Source organism: Misgurnus anguillicaudatus, unplaced genomic scaffold (assembly GCF_027580225.2).
Source record: "Misgurnus anguillicaudatus unplaced genomic scaffold, ASM2758022v2 HiC_scaffold_33, whole genome shotgun sequence".
Classification (NCBI taxonomy): domain Eukaryota; kingdom Metazoa; phylum Chordata; class Actinopteri; order Cypriniformes; family Cobitidae; genus Misgurnus; species Misgurnus anguillicaudatus.
In genome coordinates this window covers 6,712,028-6,739,152 of record NW_027395283.1, presented here as the reverse complement: position 1 = coordinate 6,739,152, position 27,125 = coordinate 6,712,028, and the positions used below count along the sequence as shown (strand labels likewise).

The 27,125-nt window shown below is 39.4% G+C and overlaps 3 protein-coding genes and 1 long non-coding RNA gene across 4 annotated transcripts in view; 1 reads left to right on the top strand and 3 right to left on the bottom strand.

Annotated features, from left to right (window-relative positions):
* Nucleotides 1-27,125, bottom strand: part of LOC141363207 (protein NLRC3-like) — a 261,612-nt gene that overhangs the window by 158,041 nt on the left and 76,446 nt on the right. The gene's annotated exons all lie outside the window — the stretch shown is intronic.
* Nucleotides 1-27,125, bottom strand: part of LOC129437200 (protein NLRC3-like) — a 196,869-nt gene that overhangs the window by 167,064 nt on the left and 2,680 nt on the right. The window lies entirely within an intron of this gene.
* LOC141363199 (uncharacterized) lies at nucleotides 1,688-3,359 on the top strand. The gene is made up of 2 exons (XR_012368697.1): nucleotides 1,688-2,312; nucleotides 3,119-3,359. It is a non-coding gene; the product is annotated as an uncharacterized lncRNA (long non-coding RNA).
* On the bottom strand, nucleotides 6,635-26,381 carry LOC141363146 (protein NLRC3-like). Its single transcript, XM_073865708.1, has 4 exons — nucleotides 26,365-26,381; nucleotides 24,405-26,180; nucleotides 10,662-10,835; nucleotides 6,635-7,038 (listed from the first exon to the last, which is right to left on the bottom strand). Exons 1-4 carry the CDS (start codon nucleotides 26,379-26,381, stop codon nucleotides 6,861-6,863), a joined length of 2,145 nt encoding a protein of 714 aa, XP_073721809.1. The 3' UTR covers nucleotides 6,635-6,860.

Here is a 27,125-nt window from a genome sequence, read left to right as displayed (position 1 = left end):
GAGCAAAGGTGGGCGTGCCAGATGAAGCATCGATTCGAAGCTTGTGTTGTTAACGTAGAAATCACGTGACCGATGACAAACGAAGCTTCACTTTCTGCTCAGTCACATGCGCGCTTCGCTTTGCGTGTCAGAACGTTCAAACCCCAGAGGTTTTTAGCAGTTATTTGCATTATTCACATTTTAGTCCCACATAATACTGAATAGATAGTATTGTATGTACATATACTTGTGAGTGTGAACATTATTCAATAAAATACAGTATTGAATCGTATGAATATCAACTCTTATTAATTAATACTGAAAATTTTGCCACATTTGAAATGAGTAAATGCATTTATTATATTGACCATTCACAGACATGTTGTCTAAGCTTTTTTGTACACATAATATTAATATTCATCTGAATTTCATCAGCTTGTTGCTTCACTGACGGAGCTTCTTCCAGAAGCGACTGCTATATGTTTTATTAACCAAAAGATGGCGCTGTTTTCGACACCCTCGTTGAGGCTTCGAATCATGGTTCGAAACAGTAAGGGAAGTATCTGTGCTTGATTCGATGCTTCATTTCACCATCACTATCCTCCGGTGTACTGCCCAGACTGACTTAAATAACCTAGGCCCATCTCACTAATTAATGAGCCCTACCAAATTCAGGGATCACTGTTGCAACATTTTACATACATAAACATAAAATGCACAGAAGACAGCAAATTAAAGTACAATCTTTAACAACCCAACATTAAAATGTACTGCTATAAACAGCATCAAACAAGCACTGACCATAAACCCAGACAAAAGGCAATATTCATTTCCCCCTACACAACAAAATGGTTTGACCCGAATGAATAAATATGCAAGACAGTTGTCCCGCCGTCCCTAAGGCGGAGTCACAAAACCAGGAAGTAGTGAGTATGCCACATGCTATACAATAGCCATTGTTAATATACTCTGTTTGAAATAAATTGTGTTTAAACTCAAAATAGCTTCAGTGTGTTTCATTATACATTATTGGGAACTATTGCAGGTACTCAGCTTAGCATTAATCAATAATATGTGCACCTATTAATGAACAACACATAGCATTTGTGCTAGTGATGGGCAGTCCGGCTCTTTCCATTGATTCGGCTCTTTCGGCTCAAGCTCCGGCTCTACATTTTAGTGATGGCAGTCCGGCTCTTTTCATAGATTCGGCTCTTCTGGCTCGGCTCCCTTAGAAGAGCCGGCTCCCCTGCATGCGTCTGAAGATTCGGCTCTCCTCGTTCGCTACAAAGAATCAGCTCTCAGAGCCGGCGTTCGCGAACGACCCATCACTAATTTGTGCACTGCATGTGCTCATGTAGAATTTAAGATAAGCACATAAAACACAACCCAGAGAACTCAATGTTAATGATTAATGATTATTTAAAAAGACAGGTATCCATACACATCATGTGAGATTCTACACCAAGGGTAGAATGATAGTGATGACAACATACAACCCGTCATCACACCTCCCAAGACAACTCATTATGGAGCTGCTGGATCTTCTCAGACCATATTCTCTATTTAACTCTCTCTGTTTATTGTAGATAGGTTGTTTTTTATTGGAAACATTAATGGTAAGCAATACCACATTAACCCCCAGGGGTCCAAAAACGCGGGGACGCGTTTTGACGTGTTTTCTCCTTATCATAGCAGAATCAACTTAAAATACTCCATCATTAATAATCAAACACTTACGTGTTTGACATCATTTGAAACTCTGAAGGGTCCTCTTTAATTAGTTCACATTCACAATAACAACAGATCTTTGTGTTTTTGTCAAATAAAGAAAATAAACAGGGTGCGCATTCAGACATTTCTGTCTCCACCAGCTGTCTCTTAAAACACGTGACAAAAATCAGTTGAAACTCCGCGAATACTCGTCACACAAACATAATACACATATCCAAAGAAAGCCTGAAATGTCTACTTTTAAACAAGCTAATTATAATCAAAAACAAATATTTCCTGTTTATATAATCTGCATTGAAGTAAAGAGAGTACAGTTTTTCCTGGCTGAGCTCATTATCTCTAATGCGGCCACGCCCTCAGGCTGTTGACATGGTAATGAAGAGACAGCAGTTCCAACAATAATAAACAAAGCGTAAAGTTTTATCAGATTTAAAGACTTTACCGCATGTTTGGATTATAAACTTTATACACACACGTGAGGAATATCTTCATTTATGTCTGGACATTGAGGAAGAGAAGCGTTTATCTTTAACGTTACCTAAGAAGAGGAACGATGGAAGACGCATTGGAGAAGGATATAACTTATTCCTGAAGAAACTGTAAGTCATTTGTCTTCATTTATATTTGCTATCATGTAATATGTTATGGCTTGTGCAGTTCAGCCTACATAAGCAACATTAGCAGACTGCACGCTTCGGATTTAAAAACGTTCGCATTGTTTACAAACGAGGGCGCGTGATTTCACGTAATGGCGGATTTCATTGATACATGCTGTAAGTTACAGTGTTAGACAGAGTTATTCACTTTCGTATCCTTCATGGCAACTTTGAGTAATGCTGCACTGCTGTATCTTTTAAGTGTGTGTTGTAATATGATTCCATGTTTACATGCTTATTTATAAACGAGTACGCGCGTGATCACGTAATGGCGGATTTCATTGTTACATGCTGTGTACAGTGTTAGACGCAGTTATTCACTTTCGTATCCTTCATGGCAACTTTGAGTAATACTGCACTGGGGGATCTGCTGTAATATGATATTGTTTACATGCAACGCATTCCATACATTGCGCTTTACACGCGACACCGTTTTATTATGAGCTCCGCGTTGTTTACACGGAGACGCGAGCTCGCGCACATCCATTTGCGATGTGTTTTTAAAGTTCATACTCGCTTACAGAAACGCGTTTAAAACAGAAGCTAGACGATAAGGGGATGGGCATCTGAAAACAGTCATCTGAAAACAGCTTTTTATATAACTAATCATTGCAGATGTTTATTTGAGATACTAATTTAGTTTATAATAGTTTATCTGAATGTAGTGCTATAATTTACCCATCAGTTATGTATGTAAGGGTATTTCTGTGGACAATTTGTGATGACAGCTGTTCATAACTCTCTTAGAGGTCTGCATCCCTCTCATCAGTACAAAACTATGAAGTGGAAAAACATATTCACACTCTTTGGACATAAAGTTATATGGTAACATGAGCCACATGAAGTTTACAGCTCTGTTGTTTATCAGTTTCTTATACAAGTTCAGTGTTTTAATAGGGTTTGTTTCCAAATAAATTGAAAATGTCCTACTGACCTTCATTTCTATTTTGATTATATTGTTAACTTCTTAATAAACCTCAAACAAACATGTCCATTTGTCCTCACATTCTTTACTGTAGTTCCCTCCTGCCTCATTATTATGCAGCTCATTATGCGAGCCTTTGTTTGCTAGCTGTCAATCAATCCTTCTCGCATACGGCCACTCTAAACAAAAAGTGTCTTACAATTTCTAAAATAATATATTGGTTTATGTGAATGAGTAGGCAGGATGATTTTCACATCATTTTAAAGAAAAAACTCTAGACTACTAGATCAGTGTTTCCCAACCACTGTGCCGTGGCACACTAGTGTGCCGTGACAGCTTGTTTGGTGTGCCGTGGAAAAATAAAAAAATCACAACAGCGCATGCCAATGTCATCAATTCCAGCCAGGATATAATCTTTGTGTTCATCAAAACAAGTGTACTTGCATTAAATGTGAGTTCTACATTAAATATATTAAAATATTCCAGTTAAACAAGTCATTTAAGCATTGCAGAGGTTTGTGCATTTCTTTTAATGCTTTTTGGTATAGTGGTGTGCCGTAGGATTTTTTTACTTATTAAAACTGTGCCGTGACAGAAAAAAGGTTGGGGAACACTGTACTAGATTCTGTTTAGGAAAGTCTTGTTAAAACATGTTTAGTATGGGTTTTGTGAACTTATATCAGTGACTTAAAAATTTTGCATTTTTAGAAAACCACGCATAAACCTTTTTCTCTCAAAAATACAAACATGTACATACATGTAGCTCATATAATATTTTAGCCCAGTTTGTGCTGAACACAGTGGTATGAGACACTTCCCATTATTATGTTTTAAAGCAACTGAAAAAAGACCAAATGTAAGAGCATGTCAGAACCTCTGAGAGTGTCCCAAAATGGTTGTACCCCAGAGGATTAAACAGAAGTAACTGCAGCTGCTTGCCAAGTAATTCTGATTGTTAAGTACCTTACCATTAGTATAAAAGTGTATAACATCATTTTTAAAAGTCGTTAAACTCATGTCAAGAAGCGGCACAAGTGGCACAACGGGATAAGGAGGGTGGAATATTAGCGAGGGATACCCGCTTCGTCTATATTAATGACAATTTGATAACTTAATTAAAAGTCTATTTTACGGATAACTTAAACCATGTTAAAATAAATGTTACTGGAATAATTTGAGTAATGTTCCATTTGTATATAACGTGTTGTCTTTCTTAACATTGTAATGCACCTTTGCGTGAAGTGGAAAATCAATCCCTGAGCGATCAATCGCCAGAGGTGTAAAGTACTTGAGTAAATGTACTTCGTTACTGTACTTAAGTATTTTTTGGGCTACTTTGTACTTGTACTGAGTATCAAAAATATAAGCAACTTTTACTCTCTACTCAGTTACATTTTTGATTGGGTATTTGTACTCTTTACTCCACTACATTTGAAATGACACTTAACGTTACTCGCTACTTGGTTATTCGTCAAATAAAAACGAGACGAAAGTGTCAGAGGGTGATGATGGATAGAATCTGTGGTCGCGAGGTACGCACACACACAACTGAGGGACTTCATGTGGCGCCACGCAGGGCAATCGTATGAAATCAAAGTACTGCGAGAGCGAATCAAATGCATATGGAGAAGTCTGGTCTCGCGGTACTTTGATGTCAAACGCTGAATGGCTTGCGTTGAGCCACCGTAGCGGGACATCTGCGTGCTGCGTATGTCATAAACTGTAGAGAAAAGTTAGCGTCTTATCTGAGAGAAGAGATAAAGCGCAAACATATGGATGCATATCACATTTGCTTCTGTCAAGGGACGCTTTGTTAAACATGTGATGCTGCAATCAAAACAAAAGTGATGCGCGATTGCAGGAGGGTCATCCCGCAACTCAAAGGCAAGCACAAATGTTTTATATACTCTGATGCTACTTTATCAGCTAACCTGAGCTGGTTGATATAACTTACTATATAAGCCAAAATAAACCAGCGATGTCCTGTACTGATTGCCTGAGTAACTTAAGTACATTATAAGATTGATAATAAGTGTACAATTTCACTGTCCTCACATTTAATCAAGTATGCTGTAATGTATTTACTGTAAAGAGGGATGCATGACTTAAGAAATGTAGTGCACTTAATGTGAGATAGTGGTGTTACGTCTACTACATGTGTTTTCAATTAATCTTTCAAATGAACAACTAATACAGACCCCGGAGCCCTCTCTTTGTTGAGGAGTGCTCCGGGCTCGGGCCAAATGCCGAGCTCAGAGCCCTCTCCTCGGACAGCACGCCAAATACGCATATCATTAATTCTATCTGACTTATTTGTAAGTGTGAACTCTTTAATATGCAAATTTCTGTTATTGTATATTAACTGTAACAACCTACTGGACTCTAATACTGGAATTTTTGATATATTTAGATACATTTTTTAGGATTGGCCTATGTAAGAATATTTGGTAACACTTTACAATAAGGTTGATTAGTTAACATTAGTTAATGTATTAACTAACTTGAACAAACCATGAGCAATACATTTATTACTGTATTTATTCATCTTTGTTAATGTTACTTAATAAAAAATTAAGCTTTAATTGTTTGTTCATGTTAGTTCAGAGTGCATTAACTAATGTTAACAAGATTTTAATAAAGTATTAGTAATTGTTGAAATTAACATTAACAAAGATTAATAAATGCTGTATAAGTGCAGTTCATTATTAGTTCATGTTAACTAATGTAGCTAACTAATGTTAACTAATGAACCTTATTGTAAAGTGTTACCATATTTATATAACAACAGTTAGGCTATATATTTGTCAGCATGGCACTAGACTAAAATTATATGGGTTTAAATTACAATTAATGTAGACTAAAATCTCATGGCATTTAGTTGAACAAAATTAGACTAAAACCAAATGAATTCAGATGACAAAAATAACTAAAACTAAACTAAATGTTAGTCAAAAGACTATGACTATGTTTAATCTGTGTTTGTTCTGCCAGGTCAAAATTTTGAGGTGTTTGATTTCTTTTCTATATTAGGAAGTAAAACCTCATAAATAAACTTTCTTGGTTTTCACTGACCTACAATGTCTCTTTGTGTTGAGGACTAGTGCATCTTTGAGCCAACATTCAGTACGAGTAAAAATACTTAAGTACTTTTAAATTGGGTTACTTTAATACTTTTACTCAAGTTGTATTTAAATTGGTGACTTGTAACTTGTAGTGGAGTAATTTTTACAGTAAGGAATCTGTACTTTTACTCAAGTATGGCTTTCAGCTACTCTTTACACCTCTGTCAATCGCAAATAATTCAGCACCTTCACTTGGGACAGCGACATTGTTACGTCGAACTTAGAGGCAGCGTGTTAAGAAGCTTCCTAAGAGATACTTCGGGGAATACACTTAGGAACACAAATAACTTTGGTAAGAAATATCTTTTTGAGTCTTCTTAACGTGCTAAGAGTGAATGTTATCGGGGAATCGGGCCCATATACTTTACATTTTAGTGTGTTTTTTTTAATACAGTTTATGTTTAACTAAACCTCAGTACATGTGTGACTATCAGAGAGATGATCTTACTCCAGTTTCTCCAGTTTACAGTCAGGATTCTTCAGTACATCAGAGATCAGCTTCACTCCTGAATCTCTTAGATTATTATTAGACAGATCCAGTTCTCTCAGGTGTGATGGGTTTGATCTCAGAGCTGAAGTCAGAGCAACACAACCTTCATCTGAGATATCACAACTGATCAACCTGTAGAGAACAGAGACACACAGTTTGTTCACACACAGATCAAATCTATAGTGAGTTGAATTTGTTTCACTTCTGTCATCATTTAGTGTTTATGGACATTTTCATTTTAGTTTCATTTATGTGTGTTTGTGTTTTACTGAAACACATCAGTGAGATTTACAAGGAAATTAACTTCATCAGTTTATGTTGTTTATATTAACTGTGTGATTTATTTTTTATACAGTAATGAAATCGGATTTCTCTCATCAGACATCACTAAATTTTATCTTATGTTTTTATTTCTGAATGATTTTTGTTTTTTACTTTTGTTCATAATTCAATTTGAATGTTTTATGTTTGTGACTTTCAGTAAGAGTTAAAGTGTTGTGATGAATGTTGAATAAAATCAGCTTCAGTTATCAAATACATTACTGAGATTAAACTGGACACCCAGAAGTGACGTCTTTGGTACCCATGAATTGCTAAATTAACCATGAACATACCTGATAGCTTTTTGTAGATGAATTCTGGTGAGCACGTCAACGCAATTTAAGTACATCTCTTCCTATTAAAAACAGCTTTTAATTGCTCTTCTCCACATAGATTCATGGTAAGAATGTTGTCCCTCCCAAGTTTTGATTCCTACTTAAACAAATGAAGTAATATAACCAAACTTACAAAAAAAGCCACACAATAATCCCGTAAAGCTGCTCTCTGTCCATCCTGACTAGACCCCGAAGCCCCCGCCAGGCGCCGCCATTTCCACCATTTAGAAGTTCAGCTGCCGCCAGCCAATAATTTCCTAAGCCAAATTGAGCTGATAAAGTTTGGCTGAGCCGGATATTATTTGCATCAAATAATAATTCTATCACATAGAGACATAAACACACAATATATTATAAACCAATACACGAGATCTATTTTCCGACTGGTTTCATAACAGCACAGTCTTGTGCTCGCTCGTTGCTACGATACACAGCTGGCCGCTTCTCAATCCAAAGGTTGCAGCGTGCGGAGGTCGCATATGCAGGCTACATACGTCATCAAGCCTGGTTTATTTAAGTTAACTGAGCATTACATTCGCAAGCCATACGCATATTACAACAATTTACGATTAACTAAGAATAAACTTTATAATTGTTAATATTTTGAAATAAGACAGTCTTGATGACGTATGCAGCGTAAAAATGCGACCTCCGGAGGCTGCAGTCTTCGGATTGAGAAACGGCCAGAGACTCACAGGGATGACAACCAATTAAAATTGCTACAGAAGAAGCGATGCATTTTTTTCTCGCACTGATCGAAATGGCGGAAAGAAGCAAGCAAGGTAATTTTGATCTCACTTCTCACATACTTTCCTAATTCCTACTTACTTTTTTTTTTAACTTAGACCTACCCAGACTTTTGTTAAAACTTCAGGGCATGGTTGCACAAACCTGAATCAAAGATTGATGTTATGAACCAAATATTCTGGAAAGGAGAGATTTATAGCACTGAACATGATATAACTGCAGTAACAAACCATCGTTTCCACATTGCTAATTCACGACGCATGATTCAGTGTACATTGAAGTGAAATGTGCAAAACTTTGTCCAAAATAATACTGATAACAGTGTGTGTTTATATTACAGTTTTTCTCAGTCTCATTTTCTCATTACCTGGAAAGATTGAGATCTAGGCTGAATCCAAAATCACTGGGTACCTACTTAACGTGCGCTAAGACAGTACCTACGTTGGTGTTAAGTATGGACAGCATTCGCCATGTTGACGTTATCATGTGACATATGATGTAGTAGACTTGTTCGAGTTCATGCGGAACCACAAGAACCGACAGGAGATTGACATCACAATATCGCGAGAGCAACTCGAAATCAGACTTCTTCGTGTGATTTCTGGAATCGCTCTCACGGTACTTTGATGTCAGACGAGTTCGCATTAACATGTAATCGATAGGAAATGAGATAAAGCATATTTGGCGTGCTGTCCGAGGAGAGGGCTCCAAGCTCGGAATTTTAGCCCGAACCCAGAGTACTCCCCTCTCTTTAACTGTGATGAATGAATCTAGATGAGAGTGAGGTGATGGGGTGGAGGAGGGATGCTGCAAAAAATCTGTCACGGGACAGAGGTGAGGGACTGCCATTTATAGGCACATCTTTGCACTGATTGGTTGGATCACATGACCATGCTCCTCCCGAACTTAGTTAAATAAACTTCATTTCTTACAGCGGTGAACAAACCTAATAACAGACATGAAAACGTATGCGTGTGTATGAGGGACAGGTGAACACCTGATTGCATCAGTAACTTGATCTGTAACAGTGTTACAGATATATTACACATTATTTTGTAGTGGACATAATAAGTAAAACAAGCAGATTGTAATTTAATATATATTGTCAGATGACAGCTGTGCTTGAATACAAACTAGACAATGCAGGCAATATGATTATATACATTTTAGTGAAGCAATCTCTTGTATTTACTTAAAACAACAGGAGACATGAATAAAAAATGAATGAATAAAACCATCACAATAAATGAATATGTATAGAAGTGAATCCCATATCAAACAAAACTTTATTCAAATGTATTTTTCTAACAAACTATCACATATTTACTGTCATCTCAACACAGCTGTTGCAATTCTATTTTCATAAATCAGCTGAGCACTTTGTGGTATAACTGGGTCTGTGCGTGAAGTCAGGGTGCTGAGGAACAGCCCTGTGTAACGTATCAAAATCACCCGATTGGTTGGTCTCCGGTCGATTGCTTTGCTTTCCCGTGTCATCATGGGAATGCTGGGATAGAAGTGTCCATCCGATGCACGCTTCAGAATCTGGGCGGACTCAGTAGGGCATCTGGGGATTTCTCGCCTACTGATTTTATGGATACTGAGGATTCGGACGTACTACTCTGTTCACGTGCTGTTTCCCCTACTACATTTTCAGTAAGTAGGCGGTTTCGGACAATACTTAAGTACACGTGCCTCTGAATCTCGCGAGAAATAGTCCAAAATCCCGCTAATTCTCGCCTACCCTTTTACGTATACTGAGGTTTCAGACATACTATTCGTTCGCCTACTGCTTTTTGCCTACTATATAGTATGGCAGTATGCGGTTTCGGATTCAGCCCTAGTTAATCAGTATAACATATACATCTGTAGACATGTAGTGGCAGCTTCAGTCATTTGCAGCTATGAAAAGTTTGGCTGCAGCAGTCATTTAGGTTTTGGCTGAGCCGGCTAGCCAGCCAATAACTTCATCAGCCAACCATTATTCTCAAAACAAATAGCTTCGGGCTCTAATCCTGACAGACAATTTAAGCAGAATCACAGAAAATAAACAGATGCACTCTGAGCAATTAAAGGAAAGTTTACATACACATGACTTGTATTAACAAAGTCTGCTTCATTTGGAAATATTGCCTTGTGTATGCGAACTGAACCAACATTGTATCCATGTAATCCCCGGTTTCAAAACAAAGCAATTGATCTACAGGTCTGAAAACACCCTAAGATTAACTTTTATGATCCACTTTCAATGTTGACTAGTGTCTATAAATCCATTACAGATGTTATGATCTCTATATAGTCTCACTATAATCTATTTGTGATTTCTGTCTGAACATCAGATCACAATCTTACCACAGTATCTTCAGTTTACAGTCAGGATTCTTCAGTACATCAGAGATCAGCTTCACTCCTGAATCTGTGAGTATATTCTGAGACAGATCCAGATCTCTCAGGTGTGATGGGTTTGATCTCAGAGCTGAAGTCAGAGCAACATAACCTTCATCTGTGATATCACACCTCCACAACCTGTAGAGAACAGAGACTTTATGTGAATTATCCAAAACTACAAACACAAATCTCTAACCTCCATCTCTTCATGTAATGTGTGTTTAAATGTCAAATAAATCCATCACACAGCTGACTATTAGTGTTAGATGTCCTAAACCACATGAACATTTCTTCATAAATCTGTATTGAGTTCATGACTCACACTGAATACTTGATCTTATTTCCTCAAGTGTTTGTGTTCATAATCGACAAGATGTTGTGTGACTCTCAGCTAACAGAGAAAAGTTCTAAGAACGTTCCCTGAAAGTTCCCAAAAACGTTCTGCCAACATAAAAAGTGTTCAGTTTTCTTGATGTTCTAAGAATGTTTCTGGGTTGTCTGAATGTTAGATGAATGTTAGATTCTACCAATTTCAAACGTTATGTCAATGTCATGTTTTAATGTTCACACAATGTTTAAAACAACAACTGTTTTATAGACTTATTTGCTTGTTATGTAAATGATAGAGTAGGACTGGACAATAATTCAATATCAATATATCTCGCAGTATAATATTTTTCAATAACAGTGATATGGTTTCTAAACACATTTCCGATATTTCGATACATTACGGCGTCCTGTGGCCGTTCACATGTCACATGTAAAAACGCATGTCAAGGGGCTACTTCCCTCTTAAACTTGTGGTTGTCATGGGCTTGCCAGACCTTTGGTACTAGACTCAGGTCTGAGTGTATCTGGCAAGCCCATGACAACCACACGTTTAAGAGGGAAGTAGCCCCTTGATGAAATAAAACGGTTTTGACTGAAATTTGGACATATGATGCTGGCCCGAAAACTTTTGGGTGTTTATTGTATTACCCCCCTCCTCTACAATGGCTGTTTATGTGCACTGGAACAATCCTTCCTAAAATGCATTAAACTTTCGCTTACAAAGACGTGAAACTCACCGAGTGGTCAGGGGTGTTCACTGATATGCTCACACAAAAATCGCTGCAAAAGATGTTTTCCAACAGGTGTTTTAACATTCGTTGTAAACTTGTGGACCTATTTTTCCAAACGCCTCACACCCGTATATTCTTCCATTGAGAGCTAGAATAATAGACACTCCAGCCCAATTGGTGGCGATAATCCGGCATTGCCAACTGCAAGAATAGGAACAACGTTCGGAGTAATATCGTACCTCAACAAAACATCTAATACAAGTCAATGGAGTTGGACAAAAACTACGATAAAACCTGTTGGAATGCGTATGGAGAGAGAGAGAGAGACGCTGAGAGAGAGACGAGGAGTCGCAAGTTTGGAGCTCCGTTGAGATTATCAGCTAAATCCTATTTTTTCACTATCTATTACTATCTATATAATATAACTTATTAGTTTATCTTAGGAATACTTTACCTTGACGATTACTGAATTGTATTACTTAGCGATACGATTTTATCACTAGTTACACCCAGTGTTAGCATATAGCCCGCTCGCATATAGCCCGCTAGCATAACCAGCCGGTCCCGGCTAAATCTAGCATTCTTACCGTCTGTTTACTTAAACCTTCCTTCGTTGGCGATCTAATGGCAGATTCATCCGATGCATGCTTTTCTGATCTGTCCACACCAGATCTGTGAAGGAGCTGATGCCCGGCCTTCGCAGAGTCAGCGTGCCTAACATCACCCTGACCACAGACCCTCATAGGCGGCTGAGGCGTGTTGTGAGCTAACATCCGTCTCGATGCAGCTTCACGGACAGTGTTCGGGCGAACGGAGACGCCATCACCCAGCATGAAAACGGTAAGACTCCGCTTGTCATTGTAACCTGCACTACTTGCCACATGTACAGTTTAGCTTCTTCCGTCAGCATAGAGGGGTTTACATGTGCTAAGTGTATTGAAGTAGTAAGGCTGACGGAGAAGGTTGCAGAACTAGAAGCGCGCATCCGAACGCTAGTTGAGGACAGTAAGACCGCTAATGTTAATGTTACAAACACTGTTTCGGGTGCGCCTAGTGTTAAGCGTAATACACATGGCTCGGTTCCGACCTCAGAGTCAAGGCGGCTGACTAACTGGGTGACTGTCAGGCGGCATAGTCACATTCGGCATCCAAATAACGTTCCTGTTTTAATATCAAACAGATTTTCTCCACTCAGCAATACACCGGCTGAGACGTCTGTTAAAGGTGCCCTGGTTATTGGAGATTCTATACTCAGGAACATTGACATTGAGGCACCAGCCACCATAGTCGATTGTATACCGGGAGCCAGAGCGTCTGACATTAGATCCAAACTTAAAGTGCTGGCTAATGCTAAACGTAAGTTTTCTAAGATTGTTTTTCACGCCGGCACGAATGACACCAGACTCCGCCAGTCGGAGATCACCAAAGATACTATTAAAGAGGTGTGTGAAATTGCAAAAACAATGTCAGACAATGAAATTTGCTCTGGTCCCCTCCCCGCCTACCGGGGGGGTGAAACTTACAGTAGATTAGTGTCTCTTCATGGCTGGATGTCAAAGTGGTGCCCTCAGCATAACGTAGGGTTTATAGACAATTGGAAGCATTTTTGGGGAAGACCTGACCTGCTAAAGAGAGATGGCCTCCATCCGTCTCCGGAAGGAAGTGCCATACTTTCTAGAAATCTGACCAATAGTCTTACTTTTGATATTGTCTGACTATCCAGGGCCCAGGTCAGGAAACAGACGGATCGGCTTAACCGTCCATCTGTTAGCTGCCGTGATATGTAAAGATCACTTATATCCCAGCACATAGAGCCTTTTTTTACCAGAGTACCAACACATCTCAACTGTGTCTGTTCCTCGAACAAATAAATACAGAGCACCGTTTACCTCGTCTCGTACAAATCTTATTAACATAAAAGTAGAACACAATACATTAACAGATGAAACTCAAATGTTAAAATTCGGCCTTCTTAACATTAGATCGCTTACCAATAAAGAACCTATTATCAATGAAATAATTACCGACCAAAACTTAGATGCACTCTGTCTAACAGAGACCTGGCTTAAAGCAGACGATTACATCAGTTTAAACGAATCCACCCCACAAGACTATTACTATAAACACGTTCCTCGTCTAAAAGGGAGAGGGGGTTGGTGTAGCTACAATATACAATAAAATATTCAAAGTAAACCATAAATCCGAACTAAAGTTTAATTCGTTTGAAATAATACTGTTAAAAATGGAAATAACTGATCGTAACAACAAACAGCTTTCGTTCATTTTAGCTACCATATATTAGAGCTGAAGATCTTTGCCCGCGGGTTCGGGCTTCCTTTCTAACATTTTACACGGGCTCGGGGCGGGCTCGGGCTTGCGCTCCAGCTTTGTGAGGTAAATGAGCGGTCAAGTTCAATCAGTAGCGCAGGATCGCGCTGAATTCATTTACAGTGGATTGGATTTAATGATTTTCCTCATCAAAAACATGTAGCCTAATCTTGGTGAGTAGGTTTTTCAATGTATAACTAAATATGAATCGAGTCTTAAATACATAATTTAGACAGAGGATATAGACTAATGTTGGCAGTAATGGAGAGAAGTGCTGACGCAAATCCCGCGGAGCCTTTCTCTTAATTTCGTTATTGCCAAATACCCATCTTAATTCAGAATGTATTATCTTAATTTAATTCATTAAGAAATAATAATTTTATTGGCATATTTATAGTGTATTGCATAAGCCTATTTAGAATGAGATGTTACAATGTTACAGATTACTTATTTTATTTCTTTGTTTCAACTTCCAAGTGGCGTGTAGATTATTAGTCATGAATAAATAATGTTAAAACCTGTGTAAATTTCTCATTCTTGACAAAAGCTGTGTGTGTGCGCACATTTAAATAATGTCGGGCTGTAAACGGGTTCTGGCTTTTAAAAAGCTGTCAATCTAAATGTACGTTCGGGTTCGGGCTGCATTCTGTCGGGCTCCGGACATTTCGGGCCTAACTTTTAAGGCCCGATTACAGCTCTACCATATATAGGCCTCCGGGCCACCACACAGATTTTCTTAAAGAAATAGCAGACTTCCTATCTGAACTCACAGTCACTGTAGATAAAGCTCTTATCGTTGGTGATTTTAATATTCATGTGGATAACCCAAAAGATGCATTAGGACGTGCGTTTATGGATGTTCTTAATTCTCTCGGTATTAAACAAAATGTGTCAGGGCCAACGCATACTCGTAAGCACACATTAGACTTAATTCTGTCACTCGAACTCAATATTAATGACATCGAAATATCACCCCAGAGCGATGCCGTTTCAGAACATTGCCTTGTGTCTTACACAATACTTCTAGATAGGACCGCTCAGTCTACAACATGCTACAGATTAGCCAGAACAACTATTTCCACCACTAAAGATAGCTTTATTAGCACTCTTCCAGATCTGTCTCAAATGAAACATGTAGCAGATAACGGTGAAGATCTGGATATTATAATAGAAAACCTGAACAAAGTTTGCACTAGCACATTGGATGCCGTTGCTCCCATTCGAAAAAAGAGAATCAAAGTAAAAACGCCAGCTCCATGGTATGACCATCATACTGCAGCCCTTAAAAAAGTAGCCAGAAAAATGGAAAGAAACTACCGAAGCACAAAGTTAGAGGTATGGCGTTCAGCATGGAAAGAGAGTGTTAAACACTACAGACATGCTATTAAAACCGCCAGATCTACCTATCTCAGTACGCTTATTAAAGAAAATCATAACAACCCTCATTTCCTATTTAGGACAGTTGCGAAGTGACTAGAAACAAAGAACAAACAGAAACAAATAGTAAACTTCAACACAATAGTAATGACTTCATGAACTTCTTTACTAACAAAATTATGTTTATTAGGGAAAACATTGAAACTACGCAAGCGGCCACCACTCTACCCAATAGTACATTTACCACTAGATTACCATACGAACATCTTGAGTCATTTACTACAATAGAAGAGCTCTCTAAATTAGTAATGTCATCCAAATCATCGTCCTGTATACTAGACCCCATTCCCACAAAATTACTAAAAGAGGTATTTCATGTAGTGTCAGACACGATACTAAATATCTTTAACTCATCTCTAGAATTTGGATACATTCCAACAGCTTTCAAACTAGCAGTTATTAGACCGCTCATTAAAAAACCAAACCTTGACCAGGGAGATCTTAATAACTTTAGACCAAGCTCAAATCTACCTTTTCTTTCTAAAATATTAGAAAAAGTAGTGGCAAGCCAGCTACGCACATTCATAGCGAATAATAATACATATGAAAAGTTCCAATCAGGATTCAGGCCCCACCATAGCACAGAAACAGCGCTGCTTAGAGTTACAAATGACCTCCTATTAACATCCGATCATGGTGAAATCTCAATTTTTATATTACTAGACCTTAGTGCAGCCTTTGACACAATAGATCACAGAATCTTACTCAATAGACTAGAAAACTATGTTGGCATCAGTGGTCAGGCGCTAGCCTGGTTCAGATCGTATCTAACCAATCGCTATCACTTTGTTTATGTAAACGAGGAAGAGTCATATCACTCCCTTGTTAAATACGGTGTACCGCAGGGATCAGTTTTAGGTCCTATCCTGTTCTCGTTATACATGTTACCTTTAGGAGACATTATCAGGAAACATAACATAAGTTTTCACTGTTATGCGGATGATACCCAGCTTTACATCTCGTCACATCCTAGCGAAACCCACCAGTTTGCTAAGCTAACAGACTGCATTAATGATATTAGGGACTGGATGGCACATAACTTTCTTATGCTTAACTCCTATAGACCCCTTCACGGTTCACGTCACAGGCTGTTCCCACTGCGCATGTCGGGGTCAGAAAAGTCATTACAGCTGATTGAGTTGCGTATTATTCGGTATCGTCAAAAATGCCTACTTACGTCGTGGGCTGTGAAAATCGCGCGAGGTCCTCCGTTAAGTTTTCGCGATTCATGCAGAATCTCAAAAACAAAAAAATACAACATCTGCGCCTGCAAGCAATTAACGTGCAGACTGGGACAATGCAAAGATCAAAGAGGCTTGTGTTTGTAGTGCTCACTTCATTTGAGGTAAGTCATCATTTTTCAGCACTGTTAGATTAAATTATAAAGCCTAAATGGTATGAACAGTTCGACCCCGTGCTGCGCGCGCACCCGATAATCATTCAATGTTTACAAACCTTGAAGGGGTCTATAAGACAGAGATACTTATTATTGAACCGAATCGCTACAAACATAATATGTCAGATTATAAGTTGCCATAGATGGCTGCACGGTGGTGCCATCTTCCACGGTTAAGAATTTAGGTGTGATGTTTGACAGCAATCTATCCTTCGATAGTCATATCTCCAACGTCTGCCGCACAGCATTCTTCCATCTTAGAAATATCTCAAAAATACCCCATATGCTGTCTGCATCAGATGCAGAGAAGCTTATCCATGCTTTTATGACCTCTAGAATAGACTATTGTAACTCGTTACTCGGGGGATGCCATGCAAATCAGCAGGGCCGTGCAGAGACAATTGGAGGGGCAGGTGCTCAAAGAATAAAAAGGGCACTTTGCTCGCTGACACGCAAGCACACATAATAAAGTAATACAGAATAGAAAGATGATTTTAAGTCTAACGTTTTTCTTTATTTTCCTTGCAAATAGAGTGAGACAGAAAAATCTATATAGACTGAGTTTTATATCTATATATTTATGCATTTGGCAGCCACTTTTATCCAAAACGACTTACAGTGCATTTCATTTAGTGTTTGTGTGTGTCAACAGTATATGCAGTTTTGAAATTATATGATATTTTTGCATTGTGACATTAAGCTATTATTACGTTTACAGGCTTGTGTTTTTGTTGTCATATTTTAAATATAATTCTATTCTATTCTAATCCTGTTCGAAATTTGTATAAAAAGAGAGTAGCCTACATATTTTAGTTTTGAATCGTGTTTGTGTTGTGTTTTGCACACTTTGATGCCTTGATGACAGGGCAATAAAATAATGACATTCATCTCTCCTTTCATTCATTTCATGAAGCCTCTACTACTTTCTTTATTTTCAGGTAAACTAAAACTGGTTGCAAAGCTGGAGAGTTTTTGACTGAGTTAATAATTTAGCACGAGTATGGCTATATTACCCAACATCAGCTCACATTGTCTTTTATCAAAGGCGAGTCCAGGAATCGTAAATTTAATATGATACAAAAATTAAACGAGTTTTTTACCGTATTCATCGGATCTTGCTCTTCCAACAAACTCCGCGTGACAGGTGGATGACATTAACAGCGCGAGAGCGATTTGAAATCAAACTCCTCCATATGATTTCCCGAATATTTCTCGCTGTACTTTGATGTCATGTGCGTTTCGGTTCTTGCATTGCTGTGTGAAGTTGAGCACACCTAAAAACTCGAGACAGCTACCTGTATGAACTCCCGGCAGAGAACGTCCCTGCCTTTGCTTTATCCATTGTTTTTATATGGGAAGAATGCTTTATTTTCAGCGTGAGAAATGCAAGGTGTAGCGTGTAAACTGGCTGAAATGCGTGTGTCTCCCGCCGAATGCGTGAGACTTGAGAGCCCTGTTTGCATCTAACGTTCTAGAGATGTACATACACACAGACAGCAATAAACAAAACCTGTGCATGCTCTCCTCACGTTGTTCTTGTAAAATAATAATAATATAACAAGCATATCGCTTCGGTTCAATGCCGGCTCGAGGGGGATCCCCCCTGTACTGCGCACCGTGTCGTCCACGTGTGGGTGCTGCTAGCGCTGTGAACTAGTGATCGTCCCTTAAAAAGATGGGAGTCTACGACCCTGCATTGACTACCGTGCCCTGAACGAAGTGATTGTCAAATTTCGCTACCCCCTACCTCTGGTCCCGTCAGCCTTGGAACAACTCCGAAAAGCCAGGTTCTTCACCAAGCTGGATCTTCGCAGCGCTTACAATCTCATCCGCATTAGGGAGGGTGATGAGTGGAAGACTGCCTTTTCTACCCAGTCTGGTCACTATGAATATTTGGTGATGCCCTTCGGCCTTTCTGTCAGTCCGTCTGTGTTCCAGTCCTTCATTAATGATGTCTTCCGGGATATGCTCGATCGCTGGGTGATAGTTTACATCGATGACATCCTCATACATTCAGAATCACTCGAAGAACACATCCAGCATGTACGTGCAGTGTTGAAACGTTTAATCCAGTTCAAGCTCTACGCCAAAGTCGAAAAATGTGAGTTCCATAGCACCTCAACATCCTTCCTGGGCTACATCATTTCAGCCGAAGGGGTCGCTATGGACGAGTCTAAAGTGCAAGCTGTAATCAACTGGCCACAACCCACTACCATTAAAGAACTCCAACGCTTCCTAGGATTCGCCAACTTCTATCGACGATTCATTCGCAACTTCAGCATTACTGCAGCACCTTTAACAGCCATGACTAAGAAGGCTCCCGCTCGTCTCACCTGGTCTCCCGAGGCAGTCACCGCTTTCCAACGGCTCAAGGTATGCTTCTCCACGGCACCCATTCTTCATCACCCTGACCCTGCTGTACCCTTTCTCGTCGAGGTGGATGCCTCTAACACCGGACTGGGAGCTGTACTGTCACAACGACAGGGTCCTGCCCAAAAGATGTACCCATGTGCCTACTATTCCCGTAAGCTTAACTCCACTGAACGAAATTATGATGTGGGCGACCGTGAACTCCTCGCAATGAAATCTGCATTCGAGGAGTGGCGCCATTGGCTGGAGGGTTCGCAGCATCCATTCACCGTCCTAACCGACCACAGAAACTTGGAATATCTTCGTTCAGCCAAGCGTATGAATCACCGACAGGCACGATGGGCCATGTTCTTCACCCGATTCAATTTCACTGTGACTTATCGCCCAGGTACGAAGAACACTAAAGCTGACGCTCTCTCACGCTTGTACCCAGACTCCAGCGCACGCTCCTCTGATGAAACTATCCTACCAGACACCATTATCATGGCTCCAGTTCAGTGGGATCTTATGACTGAAATCGACCAGGCTAACATGCTCTCTCCTCCTCCTGATGGCTGTCCACCCAACAAGACTTTCGTACCCGAGGACCTTTGTTCCAGATTACTCACCCACATTCATGCATTCCCCAGCTACGGGCATCCAGGCATTACTGCTACAATCAACCTTGTTCAGAACAAGTTTTGGTGGCCTTCTATGTCAGCTGATATCACCACATTTGTCAGAAATTGCTCCGTATGTAACATCACGAAAGCCTCTCACCTACTCCCTGCTGGCCTCTTACAACCTCTGCCCATTCCACAACGGCCCTTGTCCCACATTGCCATAGACTTTGTTACCGATCTGCCTGTCTCCAACAACAACACAGTAATTCTCACGGTCGTCGACCGTTTTTCTAAAGCCTGTCGCCTCATTCCCCTACCTAAGCTACCTACAGCCTTTGAAGCAGCGGACACCCTGTGTAACTACGTGTTCAGATTCTACGGTCTGCCTGAAGATATTGTATCTGATAGAGGTCCCCAATTTACATCACGCGTATGGTCAGCCTTCTTTAAACTCCTCAATATAAACATCAGCCTCACTTCTGGGTAACATCCACAGGCTAACGGTCAGACAGAGCGTCTCAACCAAGAAATCATTCGCTTCCTACGTTCCTACTGTCATCAGAACCAGGCGGATTGGAGTCGTTACCTTATGTGGGCAGAGTACGCCCAAAACTCCCTCATAAAGCCAGCCACCGGTGTCACTCCCTTTAAATGTATCCTCGGATACCAACCTCCTCTCTTCCCATGGACGGGCGAACCCTCAGAACTACCTGCTGTCGATGATTGGTTCCACAGAAGCGAGGAGACATGGAACGAGGCACATCACCATCTGCAAAGAGCTATCAGAAGGCAGAAACTCCAAGCTGATCGTCTCCGCAGAGCTCATCCTGACTACCAACCTGGGCAATGGGTCTGGCTCTCCACTCGAGATATCCGCCTTCGACTTCCCTGCAAAAAACTCAGTCCCAGGTATGTGGGTCCATTCAAAATTATTAGAAAAATTTATCCTGTTTCATATCGATTGGCATTACCTTCCACTTACCATATATCTCCCACTTTCCATGTTTCCCTGCTGAAACCCGCTGGTGGTCCGAGAGGGGAGCGAGAGGAGGTGGCCGCTCCGCCAGGTCCACCGCCCCTGCTGATCGGCGGCGAGGAAGCGTATCAGGTCCATGACCTTCTCGACTCTAGGCGCCGGGGAGGTTATCTTGAGTACTTGGTCGACTGGGAGGGGTACGGCCCCGAGGAGCGCTCTTGGGTAAGGACGAGAGACATCCTTGACCCTTCACTCACCCCCGAGTTCCATCGAAATCACCCAGACAAGCCGGCCCCTCGACCTCGTGGTAGACCCCGGCGTTGCACACAACCTCGCTTCGGGAGCCGCTCGCGGGGGGGGGGCTCTGTTGTGAATGAAACACCTGCTCCGCCTCCCGATCACCACCAGAGGGAGCCATCCCCTGAATATTGGTCAAACTACACTACCCACAAACCCACATACCAGGACTGATTGCCTGCCACCTGATCCAAATCAAAGACTGCCTATTTAAGCCAGACTCAAATGCCACCTCAATGCGAAGTCTTGATTTGCTCTGTCTGTCATTTCTGAGCGTTTACCCTGTCTGTGTTTATTTGGTTACCGGTTTTGATCTGTTATTTGTTATTACGATTACTTGCTGCCTGCCCTGACCTTTTGGATTGTTTATTGACTACGAGACTGCCTTATCTATATTGTGGTGTATGCTGGTGTTGATATTCTGCCTGTCTGACAACGAGATTAATAAAGCCTGCAAATGGATCTTCCATCTCAAGGTGCTTCATTACAATTACAAGTAGATCAGTAATTTTTATTTTTCTTACAGTATGTAACATTAAATACTACAATTATTTTAGGGTCACGTTGACTTATATTTTCTGCACATATTACTATAATAGCAAATTGATCAAAACTATAGACTAACACAGATGGAACTATGAATGTCAATACTGTGACAGAATAAATCCATAATATATCAAAACACAAACACTACCCGGTGGCAAAAAATGCTTAATAGTTTATAAATGTAAAATGAATAATTGTGCTTTTTAATGTTAAAATAGCTCTTTGTCCCTCCTATAAGATGTCGATCTCAGAAATGGCCCCAAGCCTGTTTGAGTTTGAGACTCCTGCATTACAGCATTTATACTGACTGACATTCAGGGTACACTTATAATATTATTAAACTGAGCCTGAAAGTCTGGTTTACTGGACAGTGATATCACTTTGTATGAAGGATAAACACGAATTAAAGGTGAACATTAATATATTTATCCCTTTTTTATTTTAAATATGATATAGTTTTATAGGATAAGGTTTCATTGGCCAATTTTTTTTCAGAGGTTTGTTTTTGGTTCAGACATCCATTGAAGGCATTCATGGCAGTTTTTCCTGAGGCTTTTTTAATATGCATACCGTTATCGGATTTATACCGTACCGCCCGAAATGGAGAAGTATATCGTGATAAAATTTTTGGCCATATCGTCCAGCCATATGATAGAGAAACATTGCATTTTATTATTTTAAAATTTATAGGGTTGGTTTCCAGAGATTAGACTAGTCCTATACTAAAGTAAATGTAATAGCTGTCCAAACTGAAAACAACTTACACTGACATATTTTAAAATACATCAATGCCATTTGTTTTGCCTTAAAATGCACACAAGTAATGTTTTTAGTAAGGTGTGTTTGTTAAAACAATTTATATTTCATAATTAAACTAAGGCCTAGTCCTGGCTTAAGCTAATCCCTATCTGGGAAACCACCCCATAAAACATTATTTCTGAATGTTCTGTAAAAATATTGCTGTAGAAAACACAATTAACTTATTATGTTTAGATGTTGATGATTTGTTTCATTTAAAGTCATCATGGTGTTGATTAGTGTTTGTTTTAGTTGGACTCTTGACCCTTGACTTTTTGTTTGCTAGTTCTTCCCTGGTTGTGTTAAATGTGTATATAAAACACATTTGTTATGGTAATGTAAAGTTAGTGTAATTCTGTAGCAGTTGGTAGATACGTTGTTGTCTTAAACTTTGTGTGAAAATTAAAACACGAAATTGTCATAACGTTTGAAAATGGTAGAATGTAACATTCATCTAACGTCAGTGTCGGCGCCAGAGAATACAGAATGAGGGGGACTCCTGTTTTACTGGGGGAGCTTATTATTTTTATGATTATTATTATTACTACATGGCACTGTAAAATGCTTGGTACTGATTGGCCAGTCGCAACATTCAAAGGTATTTTATTCCTTGAACAACCGCCTGAAACACAGCCTCACACGGTTACTGCGAGCGAGTCACGTTAACAGGGACAGTTTAATACCTACGAATTAATACAGAATAAATATGCATAATTAATAACGTATATGAGATTGTATTTACAATGATTAAACCGAATGTTCGTCTTTTGACTTTTAACTTGTTTTAACACGTTGGACACGTTTTCCCAGAAGGTTTGTATTTCTTAAAAATAAGCTAATAAAAGACATCAAATCAAAATGTTATGTCTATATATTTACTCATATAGCAACTAGCCGTGAAATTAGCGGGATTGTTACAGCCAGCCAAGTTGTTGTCGCAAATAAATCCTTCACTATAGTAAAAACATAACTTATAATGACAATAAAGTGCAAGACTGGATATCTCATGCAAATCATAAAGACTAGTACATAACCAAATAACAGCAAAAGAAAACAATGTTACTGACATATCTAACACCAGAATGAACTATGCGTTTTACCTTCAGAAGAGCTGCAGCCAACGAGAGGACTTTTTACAACTTTTTAAGAAGGTCCTTTTATTTGTCGCGAAATTTCTTCGTCTTGCTCAAATGCCAAGACTAACATGTATACATTATTTAGACCGAAAATTAGTTCTCACGCATGGCGATTGAGCCCCCGAACGTGACAGTAACTTTCAGTGCAGACAAAACACTGGGGATAGCTTTAAGAATTTGTGTTGTTCAAATGTAGTGGCTGCGTGTATGTAACTGGCTGACTATGTTAGCATTGCATTGTGGGTTAGTATTTTAATTATTATTTTTTATTAATTATACTCCGAATTTTAATCAGTATTCATTGTATAACCAAATGTATTTGCAGCACATTTTTTTAATTATTAAGTTCATTGTTATTTTGAGAAGTAAGGGGTACAGTGACTCAAGTGGCCGGGCCATGCCCCCTAGGGCCCGCTCGTGGCGCCGACACTGTCTAACGTTCAGACAACACAGAAACGTTCTTAGAACGTCAAGAAAACTGGAAACTTTTTATATTGGCAGAACATTGGGAACTTTTTTGAGATTGACTGCTGATTTATGTACAACATTAAGAAAATGACTTTTGTTAGAAAAGATTCTTCCAAAGTAAGAGTTCAAAATAAAATCATAAAATAATTAAATTAATTGTATTAAAGCAACACAATTGCACTGTTGCGCTTTTCAACCTCATGGGGGAGGAGTAAGCCAATCTAACATGAAAAACTACATAGTGTTGCTTTAATATGTAAACAGTCATGTGATTGTTGTTAGTTTTACTTACTTGAGTTTTTTGGTTTCTTTAATCACAAGCTGCAGTCTCACAAGAACTTCATCTGCTGTATTTTCATCTCCAATAAATGGTTTTAGATCAAGTTCATCCAAATGCTGTTTAGATGTCAACAACACAAAAACTAAAGCTGCCCACTGTGAAGAGGAGAGTTTGGTCTTTCCTACTGATGAAGATCTCACATAACGTTGAATCTCCTGCAGCAGTGAATCATCACCCAGTTCATTCAGACAGTGAATCAGATTGATGGATTTCTCTGTAGACAGATTCTCATTCATCTTCTGTTTAATGTACTCAACAGTTTCCTCTTTCATGTAGGAGCATCTTCTCATCTGTGTCAGTAGATCCTGTAAGAGAATCTGATTGGACTCCAGTGAAAGACCCAGAAGAAAACGCAGGAAAAGATCCAGATGTCCATTCTTACTCTTTAAAGATTTATCTACAGCTTGATGATGTAACACAGATAACGAATCCTGTTTTAAAGTTATAGAAAACCGACCTGGTTTGAACACATTTCTGTTGTTGTCTGTGAAGGAGATGTGAGCATAAAGAGCTGCTAGATGTTCCTGGATGCTGAGATGAACAAAGCAGTAAACTTTCCCCTGATACAAACCAAACTCCTCTCTGAAGATCTGAGTACACAATCCTGAGTACACTGATGCTTCTGCTACATCAATGCCACACTCTCTCAGGTCTTCATCATAGAAGATCAGATTACCTTTCACAAGCTGCTCAAAAGCCAGTTTCCCCAGTTTGAAGATCATGTCTTCATCTTTCTTCTCATAGTCCTTCTGATCTTTGATGTTTGTCTGTATGATCAGGAAGTGTGTGTACATTTGAGTGAGAGTCTTGGGGATCTCTCTTCTCTTTGCTTTACTCAACATTCTCTCTAGAACAGTGACTGAAATCCAGCAGAAGACTGGGATGTGACACATGATGTAGAGACTCCTGGATGACTTCAGGTGTGAGATGATTTGATCAGACAGACTCTCATCACTGATTCTCTTCCTGAAGTATTCCTCCTTCTGTGGATCAGTGAATCCTCGTACCTCTGTGACTCGATCAACACACTCAGAGGGGATGAGATCAGCTGCTGCTGGTCTGGAGGTGATCCAGATGAGAGCAGAGGGAAACAGATTCCCCTTGATGAGGTTTGTCAGCATCACGTCCACTGAGGTTGATTCACTTACATCACACAACCTCACACTGCTGTGAAAATCCAGAGACAGACAACACTCATCCAAACCATCAAAGATGAACAACACTTTATATCTTTTACTAGATATGTTAATTTCTTTTGTTTGTGGGAAGAAAAGATGAAGAAGATCTAAAAGACTGAGTGTTTTGTTCTTCATCAAATTGATCTCTCTGAAAGGAAGTGGAAATATGAGGTGGACGTCCTGATTCTCTTTCTCTTCAGCCCAGTCCAGAATGAACTTCTGTACAGAGACTGTTTTTCCAATGCCAGCGACTCCCTTTGTCAGCACACTTCTGATGTGTTTGTCTTGTTCAGGTAAAGGTTTAAAGATGTCATTACATTTGATTGGTGTCTCCTCTGTTGTTGTTCTTCTGGATTGTGTCTCAATCTGTCTCACCTCATGTTCATTACTGATCTCTCCACTTTCACTCTCTGTGATGTAGAGCTCTGTGTAGATCTCATTCAGTAGTGTTGGGTTTCTCTTATGTGATGTTACTTCATACAAACACTCAAACTTCTTTCTCAGATTTGATCTGAATGTGTTCAGGACTTCAACAAGATTAGACTCATGACTGTAAATTAAAAGTAATATATTAGATAAGAACACAAGTTTGATTTAAAAAGAAAAGAGCAAAATGTTGTTTTTGCATCACAAAACAGGGGATATATAAATATGAATGGAAAATGTTTTTTTTTAAGTATCATGTGATCAACCTTTTTTAATCTCTAAAAATAAATTAAAATCCTATTATTTACCTGAAATGAGGACTCATGTTTTCATTGAAGTCTTGTAGTTGATTCCCAAATTGCTCAATCTTTCTCCCCTTACAGTCGGGTTCTGATATGATTCGTCTGGATTGTAAGAATGAAAATAAAGAATCACTTAAAGGGCGGTTCCCATTATAACTATAACTATAAAAAATATAGTTTTAAAAATCCTTTGATTTTAAAGAGAATAGTGAAGTTCACACCACAACTATAACCAAGGCCGCCTTAATGCACGGGCTTACCTGGGCTGAAGCCCAGGGGCCTCCGAAGTTCAGGGGCCTCCCATATGATGAGCTGAAAATGTCATTTTGCTTTGTAACTTGTCGGGTTTTCTGTCAATCACTCTAATTGCACGTTACATGTCTCCTCATTGGTCCGTGGTAACTTACCGCGTAATGTAATTAACTGCGCGTTGTCAACTTGCATTCCTGCATGTTAGGCTATGTCCACACGAAGCCGGTACATTCCCTATCCGATCATTTTTTTTCCTTGCTCTTAAAAAATAATCCGTAAAAACGAAACCGACTGAAAGCGGTGTAGTATATATGCCGGACCAGTATGGGGCGCTGTAATTCTGCCACAGATATACACTATACACGGAGAAGAAGATTTTGTGCATGCGCATAACCAACGTATGGTGTTGTCCATTATCGCTTGTTGCTCACCACAATTGCATTGAAGCAATAGATTTTGCTGTAATAAAGCTAGTAGGCTTTAGTAGCTTCTGTAGCACGAACACAATCACGTAG